The sequence below is a fragment of the Theropithecus gelada genome, chromosome 5 (genome assembly GCF_003255815.1).
Source record: "Theropithecus gelada isolate Dixy chromosome 5, Tgel_1.0, whole genome shotgun sequence".
Classification (NCBI taxonomy): domain Eukaryota; kingdom Metazoa; phylum Chordata; class Mammalia; order Primates; family Cercopithecidae; genus Theropithecus; species Theropithecus gelada.
The window spans coordinates 125,121,358-125,132,301 of NC_037672.1; the positions used below are offsets into that span (position 1 = coordinate 125,121,358).

General features: G+C 49.4%; 1 protein-coding gene across 3 annotated transcripts in view; it reads left to right on the forward strand.

Moving 5' to 3' along the window:
• Positions 1-3,949: 3,949 nt before the first annotated feature.
• The window catches only part of LARP1B (La ribonucleoprotein domain family member 1B), a 158,606-nt gene continuing 151,611 nt past the window's right edge, over positions 3,950-10,944 (forward strand). For 2 of the 3 annotated variants that reach the window (XM_025386739.1, XM_025386740.1), the window contains exon 1: positions 3,950-4,079. Coding sequence is in view for 1 of the 3 variants with exons in the window: in XM_025386738.1 (XP_025242523.1) it covers positions 4,372-4,903 (532 nt within the window). In the remaining 2 variants the exon portion in view is untranslated. Of the gene's footprint in view, positions 4,904-10,944 lie in introns of all 3 variants that reach the window. The other variant, XM_025386738.1, reaches the window with a different exon arrangement.

Below are 10,944 nucleotides of genomic sequence, written 5' to 3' on the forward strand. Positions count from 1 at the left end.
CCCCCCCAAAAAAAGCGCCTATGTTTGCACAGCAAACACTGTGTTTTTACACATTTGTATGATATAGGTCAGTTAAAAAAAGAGCAACATTTTCTAAAAATGCTTTTATTCCTCTTTTATTAATTTTTTTGTGTGACAGGATCTCACTCTTTCCTTCAGGTTATAAGTACAGTTGCGCGATCTTGGCTAGCTGCATCCTGCAGCTTCCACAGCTCAGGAGATCCTTCCGCCTCAGCCTCCCGAGTAGCTGGGACTACATGGGTCAGCATCACTATGCCCCGCTTTTTTTTTTTTTTTTTCTTTTCATTTTTGAGATGGGAGTCTAGTTCTGTCGCCCAGGCTGGAGTGCAGTGGCATGATCTCGGCTCACTGCATCCTCTGCCTCCCAGGTTCAAGTGATTCTCCTGCCTCAGCCTCCTGAGTAGCTGTGGTTACAGGCACACGCCACAATGCCTGCCTATAATACTATTAGGGAAGGAGGACGGCAGCTTGGAGTAGGGCAATAGTAGTGGAGAAAGCAGCAGAAGGATTTGATAGATTTAGGAGGTACAATAAATTGGTCTTGCTGAGTGCCTAGAACATTGCCTGGCTGATGCTTGAGAAATATTTGTAAATGAATAAACTAGCCATGGAGCTTGAGGGACGGGGGTGAAGGGATGACTCTTAGGTTTTATGGACTAGGTTTTATGGTGCTATTCACTGAGAGAGAGAACAGGGTTAAAAAAACCTGGTTAAAGGATGCTACCTCTCACACATGCTTACTGTAAATTGGCTCTTCTCTCACCCCCATTGCCTTGACGGCAGCTTCTTCTTTTTTTTTTTTTTTTAGAGTGAGTCTCTCTCTGTCTCCCAGGCTGGAGTGGCTGGAATGCAGTGGCACGATCTCAGCTCACTGGGTTCAAGAGATTTTCCTGCCTCAGCCTCCCGAGTAGCTGGGATTACAGGCACCTGCCACCATGCCCGGCTAAGTTTTGTATTTTTAGTAGAAATGGGGTTTCACCATGTTGGCCAGGCTGGTCTCGAACTCTTGACCACAAGTGATCCGCCTGCCTTGGCCTACCAAAGTGCTGGGATTACAGGCGTGAGCCACCATGCCAACCCAGAGGGCAGTGTTTTTTGTTGTTTGTTTTTGAGATGGACTTTCACTCTGTAGCCCAGGCTGGAGTGGAGTGGTGCCACCTCACTGCAACCTCTGACTCCCAGGTTCAAACAATTCTTCTGCCTCAGCCTACTGAGTAGCTGGGACTACAGGCTCACAACACCATGCCCGGTTAAATTTTTGTATTTTTAGTAGAGACAGGGTGTCACCGTGTCAGCCAGGCTAGTCTCGAACTCCTGACCTTGTGATCCGCCAGCCTCAGCCTCCCAAAGTGCTGGGATTATAGGCTTGAGCAACTGCGCCTGGCCGATGGCAGTGTTTTGAACCAAATAATTTGTTCTTCCAGACCAGGTGAATACCCTACCCAAGGGCAGAAAATCCACAGATTGGCTAATGACTTGTATAATCTGGCTGGAAAAAATAACTAGGGTCAAGCAGTCTTTTATCCTTGATTTTGAACTAAGAAGCAGAGGAAGAGTCTGGCAGGTAGCTGCAGAGGCAGAATGAAGTAACAAGATAGAGGTTAATAACAGCAAATTAGGTCAGTCAGATGAAACTAAAATCAGACGGAACGCTCAAATTTTGTAATTTTAAGTTTATTATTAAAAGGACCCTTTACAGAGGTGTGAGACTGGGCGTGGTGGTTCACGCCTGTAATCCCAGCACTTTGAGAAGCCAAGGTGGGCGAGGGGTATGACCTGAGGCCGGGAGTTCAAGACCAGCCTGGCCAACATGGTGAAACACTATCTCTACCAAAAATACAAAAATTAGCCGGGTGTGGTGGTGGGAGCCTGTAATCTCAGCTACTCGAGAGGCTGAGGCATGAGAATCGCTTGAACCCGAGAGGCAGAGGTTGCAGTGAGCCCTGACTGCACCACTGCACTCTAGCCTGGGCACAGAGAGAGATTACCTCCAAAAAAAAAAAAAAAAAGAACTCCGGACGCCGTGCTTCACACCTGTAATCCCAGTACTTTGAGAAGCTGAGGCGGGTGGATCATTTAAGGTCAGGAGTTCAAGACCAGCCTGGCCAACATGATGAAACCCCGTCTCTACTAAATATACAAAAATTAGCTGGGTGGTAGTGGCGTGCCTGTAATCCCAGCTACTCAGGAGGCTGAGGCAGGAGAATCTCTTAGGCCTCGGAGGCAGAGATTACGCCACTGTGATCAGCCTGGGCCAACAGAGTGAGACTCTGTCTCAAACAACCACCACCACCACCACCAATAAAAAATACAAAGCGATAGGCCGGGTGCGGTGGCTCAAGCCTGTAATCCCAGCACTTTGGGAGGCCGAGAGGGGCGGATCACGAGGTCAGGAGATCAAGACCATCCTGGCTAACACGGTGAAACCCGGTCTCTACTAAAAAATACAAAAAATTAGCCGGGCGTGGTGGCGGGCGCCTGTAGTCCCAGCTACTCGGGAGGCTGAGGCAGGAGAATGGCATGAACCCAAGAGGGGGAGCTTGCAGTGAGCTGAGATCCGGCCACTGCACTCCAGCCTGGGCGACAGAGCAAGACTCCGTCTCAAAACAACAACAACAACAACAAAACCACAGGGCCACTAATAACATAACAGAGCTAGTAAAGATGGCTGGGAATATAGGTGGAAGTACAATCCCCGTTTAATTGCAACAAGGTTCTCTAGGTTACTTAGGGTCAGGTAAACTGGAGATCACTGACATGGAAAACAAGAAAACCCTTATTGTTTATAGCTGTTATGTATAAATAGGTTATTAGCCTTAGGAAAATCATTTATGCCGAGTACAGCTTTTGAGAAAGCAAAAAGTATTAACGTCGGGTTGAATGTAATTCAAGCGAGACCTACTGGACGTGGGGTGGGGGTTGCAAGTCCATACAAAAGGCAAGCGCGGATAACTTATTTAACAAGGCTATGGGGTTGTGGGGCTCGGAAAAAGAAACATCAGCGGTGGAACCTGCTCTCAGCCACCTTGCACCAGAACACAAACAATGACTCAAAAATACACGCATATGAAACGAGTATCATCTCTAAGTGAATGTGAGTGCCAAGTAGAAAGCTAGTATCCGATTTATTATCGCAACGTCTTTGTACCATTTTAACATCCATTCCAGGAAGAAAAAGCCTATTGGGAATATGGTTAATTTATAATTAAGTGCTGTTTCCCCAAATTAAAGAAACAACAACAAAAAAAATCTAAAAGCCGGCGAAATACTATTTAATTTACTCAGTAACCCTTTAAAACTCTTTTAGTTGGTGGATGGGAATCCGGGCGGGGAGGCGCACTAAACCGAACGCCGGGGCAAAGGTTTCCTAAACAGTTACCGGGAGGTAACTCCGCTTTCATCTCGGACGTGGCTCAAGATTACAGGTGATCGCAGTGCCCGGAGGCGCCAGGAGGCAACTTTCACCGGGGGGAGGCGCCGGGCGCCAGGGGGCCAAGCGGCCGGGCCCGGGAGCCCACTTCACTTGGGAGCCGCCCCAGGCCAGGGGTCGACACCGCGTCCCCTCCCTTAGCCTAGCCGCGACCCAGCTTTAGGGCCTAAGGGCAAATTAAGCGCCCGGTCCTCCCGGCGCCATGTGCGCGGCCCGCCCAGGCCCTTGGCCACCGTCGCCGCGGGGGCAGGCCGCGAGCCACAGAGGCCTGGTGCGCGCCCCGCCCCTGAGCCCGCAGTAGGGGCGGCCTCAGACCGTGAGCCGGGAGTCGTCCCCTTAGTCCTCCCTCGCACTCGGAGGGCCTCCGGGGCGGGGCAGGCCTTCGGGCCGGGCGGCACCCGGGCGGTCGAATCCTTCAGCTCCCGCGAGTGGCCCAGCGAGGGAAGGAGCCGGTGAGTAGCCACGTCACGCTCCTCAGGGAGGCCCCGCCCCGTGCTCTTGGGCCGCCCCTCCTCGCCGTCTCCACGCCTCCGCGGGCAGTTACCGGCTCTGGCTGCTCGCGCCTCCCCAACTCGGGTAAAGCTCCTAGGCCCCTGCGTGCTGCGCCTCCGCAGCTGCCCTGCGCCAGGTGAGAGCTCGCGGCTCCCGGCTGCGGCTCCCCGCGCGTGGTGGCGGGCTCCGGGCGTGCGTCGCGGAGAGGACGGGGCCGGAGGGCGGTTGGCGCTCCGTTCGGTGCGGGGAGGGGCGTCACGCCGGGCGCTGCGCGGCCTCGGCGGGCGGCGGCAGTGGCGGCCACGGCCGCCGGGCTCTCAGGTTCTCTGCCCCCAGCTGGAGCCGGTCGGTGTCCGGGCGGAGAGACGGGCAGTCGGGCTCCCTGGCCTCGGGGCCACCCCGGCCGGGGCGGCTGGGGCAAAGGGACGATGTCTGCTCGCGCCCCGGTGCCCGCCGCCCATTCTCGGGAGGATCCGCCCGCGGTGACTGCTGAGAGGGAGTCGCTGTTGGCCGCGGCGAACCGGCCGGCCGAGCAGCCGCCCCCGCCCGAACGTGAGGGCAAAGAGGCGGCGAGGGAGGACAGGGCCGCGGCCGCCACTAGCGCGGGGGCGCGGGGAGAGCCGTCGCCGGCGCTGGTGCTGGGACGCAGCGTGCCCCAGGCGGCTGTCCCCGTGAGGCCCCTGGCGCTGCACCTGGCGCACAAGGCGCGTGGGCCAGGTGGCCCCTTCGGCGGGGAGCCGCCACCACCACCGCCACCGCCGCCCCCGTCGCCGTTGCCGCCGTTGCTGCGGGATCCGCCGGCCGAGGACGCCCGGGAAGAGGCGGCAGCTGGCCCTGCGGTAAAGCGGCAGCCGCCGCCACTGCCGCCTAAGGGAAATCCCTGGACCAAAAAGCCTCCCCAGCACCTGTCCCCAGACACGACAGGTCCACCGCCGCCCCCGCTGGAAACCCTGGAGGCAGGTCTGTGGTTGCTGTGCGTTGGTCACTGGCAGGGTGCGGGCAGGGGCGACTTGCGGGACTTGCCGGCGCGTGGCGGCGGTAGCGGGCGCCGGGCCCGGGTAACGGCAGGCCTCCCTTCCCTGTCAGTCGGATGTAATTTGTTCCAAGGTGTCATTCACTCTGCCTATTTACATACATGGGCATCTGGGAAGGGAGCGGCAGGAAGAGGTGGGACCTCAGGTTCTCCTTGCCTGGTGCGGGCACGGAGGGGGTAGCTTGGCGGCGCAGCTCTGCTGGCGCGGTTGCGATTGTGTTTTGTCTCCACGTGTTAGTGACTTGGGAAAGTAGCTAACTTTAGATATTGCAGTGCTTCGTATGGGAAAGTTTTGGTGGATTTTTTTTTTTTTTTTTTAAGGATTGAAGCAAGTCAGAGCAAGGGGATTTATTCGTAAGTGGAAGCGCGATTGTAGTCTTTTAGTGTGAAATAATAAGATGAAAATCTCAAGGTTTTCGAAACACTGCTAAGCAGTTATATTAAAAATGAGACTTTAAATGTGGTTTTTAAAGTGCTTTAAGTTATGAGCGTGCTGGAAAATAATTAAATAGGATGGTTGACATGCGAGCGTGGATTGCACGTTATGTAAATGGTTTTCTAACATTGTCAGCTCTCCTTCCCTTTAGAAGAGATAAGATTATGCCACTGTATTTGAATGCTGACCAATGCAGTATGGCCCTTGGTGCTTTATTTTGATTGTAGCAACTGCAGCTTAAGAAAATTAAAATGGGTCGGCGCTGTGGCTTATGCCTGTAATCCCAGCACTTTGGGATGCGGAGGCTGGTGGATCACCTGAGGTCAGGAGTTCGAGACCAGCCTCGCCAACATGGCGAAACCCCGTCTCTGCTAGAAATACAAAAATTAGCCAGGCGTGGTGGCGGGCCCTTGTAATCTCAGCTACTCGGGAGGCTGAGGCAGGGAGAATTGCTTGAACCCGGGAGGTGGAGGTTGCAGTGAGCCGAGATTGCTCCACTGCACTCCAGCCTGGGCAACGGAGTGAAACTCCCTCAAAAAAAAAAAAAAAAAAAAAAAGTTAAAATGGAAATAAAAACCATGACAAAAAGCAGTATCTGACCGGGCGCGGTGGACTGTAATGGCAGCACTTTGGGAAGCTGAGGCGGGTGGATCACCTGAGCTCGGGAGTTTGAGACCAGCCTGACACGGAGAAACCTTGTCTCTACTAAAAATACAAATTAACCGGGCGTGGTGGCGCATGCCTGTAATCCCAGCTACTTGGGAGGCTGAAGCAGGAGAATCGCTTGAACCCGGGAGGCGGAGGTTGCGGTGAGCTGAGATCGAGCCACTGCATTCCAGCCTGGGCAACAGGAGCGAAACTGTCTCAAAAAAACACCAAAAAACCCCTGTATATTCTACTTTCTCAATTAAGTTGTAAATGAGTTGAACTTTTTATATGCAAATGACAGCTGTTTACTTGCAAGTCTTCATTCTTATTTAAAATTAAAGGTTAGCAGTAGAATAGGAAATATTAGAGCATGTTTACTGGCTTGTGAGGATCAAATGCGATGAAGATGTGGTGTAAATGTAAGGCAGTTGGCGGTGCGCGGTGGCACACGCCTGTAATCCCAGCACTTTGGGAGGCCGAGGCGGGTGGATCACCTGAGGTGAGGAGTTCGAGACCAGCCTGGCCAGCATGGCGAAACCCCGTCTCTTCTAAAAATACAAAAATTAGCCTGATGTGGTGGTGTGTGCCTGTAATACCAGCTACTCAGTAGGCTGAGGCAGGAGAATCACTTGAACCTGGGAGGCGGAGGTTGCAGTGAGCCAAGACTGAGCCACTGCATTCCATCCTGGGTGACAGAACAAGACTCCCTCTCAAAAAAAAAAAAAAAAGAAAAAAGAAAAGGCGATTGTTACAAGCACCGTTATGTTATGTTAACATTTCTTCAGAGGAACTCTCCAATAGAGGGAGATAAGTGTTGAGTTGATTGATTCTCTTGCCTTTGCACAGAAATACTCCTAATTAATTGTTGGTAACTTTTGACACTTGCAGAAAAAAACTTAACAGTTTGCTCCGGATTTAATGTTGGCATAATTCCTTCCTCGCTGTAAAGAGCTGTTTGTTTATCCCTGTTACTAACTGAAGAGAACACTGTTAAGTAAAGACCTCATAAAGTTTTTCTTTTTTTTCTTTTTTAAAACCCAGTGGCAAGCACTCTAAAATTTAGCAAAGAAAGAAAACCCTAGTGAATCATCTTATTTACTGTTTCACCTCTCTACTTCTAGACTTATAGACAATTGTATATTCAGTGAATTACCAAGTAGGAACCCTTTGTTGATCATAAAACCGGTATTACAGATTTTAAAACTTTGAAGCCATGCATGGTATTGTGTGCCTGTAGTTTTAGCTCCTTGGGAGGCTGAGGCTGGAAAAATCGGTTTTGCCCAGGAGTTTGAGGCTGTAGTGTCCTATCATAGTGCCTGTGAATAGCCACTGCATTCTAGCCTGGGCAATATAGCAAGACCACATTTAAAATAATAATAATAATAATAGAACTTTAAAAACTGTTAAGGTAAGCCTTGGGAACTTTAATTGCAAATGACCTGTGAAAAATATTTAACAGTTAACCTATTGATGCTTTCATTCTCCAGTCTTCACTGGAGATTAAGAACACTGTGATACTAGTTTTATGGTATGGTTCACGGGAATTTCAGTTTTGCTGAAATTTTGTCTTGTGTAGAAAGTTGTCTTGTGTAGGCAACTCTTTTCTGTCTTTGGATGGAATCCATTCTGCACTGGCAGGAAGACCATCTTTCAGACCTGGAATAGTGTAGTAATAGTGTAGTAACCATGGTCTCTTCCCAACACTGACTCTACACCCACCTCCCTCCCTCCCTCCCTCCCTTCCTTCCTTCCTCAGATGGGGTCTCTCTGTGTTGCCCAGGCTGGTCTTGAACTGCTGACCTCAAGCAATTCTCCTGCTTCCCAAAGTGCAGGGATTACAGACGTAATCAGGCTTTCTATTTTCTTCAGCAAATTTACAACTTCAGAAGTAAAGAAATAGGACCACACTCTATTTGCATAACTTAGGTAACTTAGATAAGAGAGATTGTGGTGTAGAAATGTACTGTTTTGAGAGACTTGGGTTCTAGTGCAGGTATTTGTTACTAACTAGCTAGTTGACTTCTGGCAAGATTTCTGGGCATTATAAATGAATAACATGGATGGGCTCATCTCCTTTGGTTCATAATACCAGAGTGCCACTTACAACCTGGCTGCCTTGGCTTCCATTTATTTATTTATTTAATATTATTTAATTTACTTAATACATTTTACTTTAATTTATTTAAATAGGTAGGTAGATCGTCAGTCTTGCTCTATTGCAGTGGTGAGATCGTAGCTCACTGCAGCCTTGACCTCCTGGACTCAAGCAATTCCCCTGCCTTGGCATTCCAAGTAGTTGGGATGACAGGCATGCATGTCATTCCATGGAATTAGCTATGCCCGGCTAATGATTTTTAATTTTTTCTTTTGTATAGACAGGATCCCCCTTTGTTGCTCAGGCTGATATTGAGCTCTTGGGGTCAAGATATCCTCCTGCCTCAGCCCCTGCAAAGTGCTGGGGCTACAGGTGTAAGCCACCCTGCCTGTCAACTTTCTATTTACTATTTTCTCTTTTTTTTTTTTTTGAGACGGAGTCTCGCTCTGTCGCCCAGGCTGGAGTGCAGTGGCACGATCTCTGCTCACTGCAAGCTCCGCCTCCCGGGTTCGCGCCATTCTCCTGCCTCAGCCTCCCGAGTAGCTGGGACTAAAGGCGCCCGCCACCATGCCTGGCTAATTTTTTGTATTTTTAGTAGAGACAGGGTTTCACCGTTTTAGCCAGGATGGTCTCAATCTCCTGACCTCGTGATCCACCTGCCTCAGCCTCCCAAAGTGCTGGGATTACAGGTGTGAGCCACCGCGCCTGGCCTTTTTTTTTTTTTGAGACGGAGTTTTATTCTTATTGCCCAGGCTGGAGTGTAATAATGTGATCTCGGCTCACCGCAACCTCCACCTCCTGGGTTCCAGTGATTCTCCTGCCTCAGCCAGCCGAGTAGCTGGGATTACAGGCATGCAGCACCATGCCTGGCTGATTTTTATATTTTTAGTAGAGATGGGGTTTTTCCGTGTTGGTCAGGCTGTCTTGACCTCCTGACCTCAGGTGATCCTCCCACCTCCGCCTTCCAAAGTGCTGGGATACAGGTGTGAGCCACCGTGCCTGGCCGGGCTTTCTATTTTCTTTCCTTTTTTTTTTTTTTTTGAGACAGAGTCTTGCTCTGTCACTCAGGCTGGAGTGCAATGGCGCAATCTTGGCTCACTGCAACCCCCCGACCTGGTCCCAGGTTTGAGCAGTTCTCCTGCCTCAGCCTCCTGAGTAGCTGGGACTACAGGTGCGTGCAACCATGCCCAGTTAATTATTTTTTTTTGTATTTTTAGTAGAGACGGGGTTTCACCACGTTGGCCAGGCTGGTCTCGAACTCCTGACCTCAGTAGATCTGCCCGCCTTGGCCTCCCAAAGTGCTGGGATTACAGGGGTGAGCCACCATGCTTGGTCTTGGGCTTTCTATTTTCTTAAGCAAATTTGCAACTTAAGAAGTAAATACATAGGACCAGAGGTTGTTTAAAGTTCACAGTGGGTACCTCTAAATCTATTAGTTATCTATTAGTGATTGTATAATTTATACAATATAAATTGTATAATTCTACAAAACAGGATACTCTTTGAGAGAGATAATTGCATTGAAATAATAGACTTAAATCAGGTCTATCCTGCTCAAACTTGGATTTACTGTCACTCTGTTAATGAGGTAAAGGAATTCCATCCACAAAATTTTGCCAGGAAGTTTCTTACTACAGTTAGAAACATAGGAAACACATGGGAGAGTATTTCAGGACAGAAAGTATGAATCTTCTCTACATTAAAACCTGCAGATCTAAGTGAACCAGATTCTTGATGCCTCGGCCCTTGTGAGAGACTTTCTTCCACTTTTAGGATGATTTTGATCATGTGTTGCTGTTTCCAGAAATTCAGATAAGGCACTCTTCAGCCAAAGTTGCTGTCCACCCAAGAGGCCTGCTATCTTGAAATTTAGTCATGAGACCAGAAGGAACTTCCCCCATCTGTGTCCTGACTTGGCATTACTTTCATTTTGGATACCTCCTTTTTTTTTTTGAGATGGAACCTCGCTCTTGTCGCCCAAGCTGGAGTGCAATGGCGCAGTCTCGGCTCACTGCAACCTCCACCTCGCGTGTTCAAGCGATTCTCCTGCTTCAGCCTTCTGAATAGCTGGAATTACAGGCGCTTGCCACCATGCCTGCATAATTTTTGTATTTTCAGTAGAGATGGGGTTTCACCATGTTGGCCAGGCTGATATTGAATTTTGGACCTCAGATGATTGACCCACTCTGGCCTCCCAAAGTGCTGGGATTATAGGCGTGAGCCACTGTGCGCAGCTTTTTTTTTTTTTTTTTTTTTAAAGAGACTGGGTCTCACTTTGTCACCCAGGCTAGAGTAGGAGTACAGTGGTACAGTCATAGCTCACTGCAGCCTATAACTCCTGGGACCACGGGGTCCTCCTGCCTCAGCCTCTCAAGTAGCTAGGACTACAGGCGTGTGCTACCGTGCCTGGCAAATTATTTTATTTTTATTTTTTAAATTTAAAAATAGTGACAGTATCTTGCTATGTTGCCTAGGCTGGTCTCAGAACTCTTGAACTCAAGCTATTTTTATTATTTTTAGAGACAGGGTCTCCCTATATTGCCCAGGCGTAGTCTTGAACTCTTGGCCTCAAAGGATTCCCCGCCTTAGCCTCCCAAAGTGCTGCTATTACAGGTGTGAGCCTGGCCTTGCAGATTTCTTTTTTTTCCCCTCTTTTAAATAATTTATTTTAAACCTATTATATCATACAGTATGTTTTATACAGATATATAACACCCTAACAAGATAAAGCAAAGCCAAAAAAGTTTATCTTTTTTTTTTTTTTTTTTTTTTTTTTTTTTTTTTTTTTT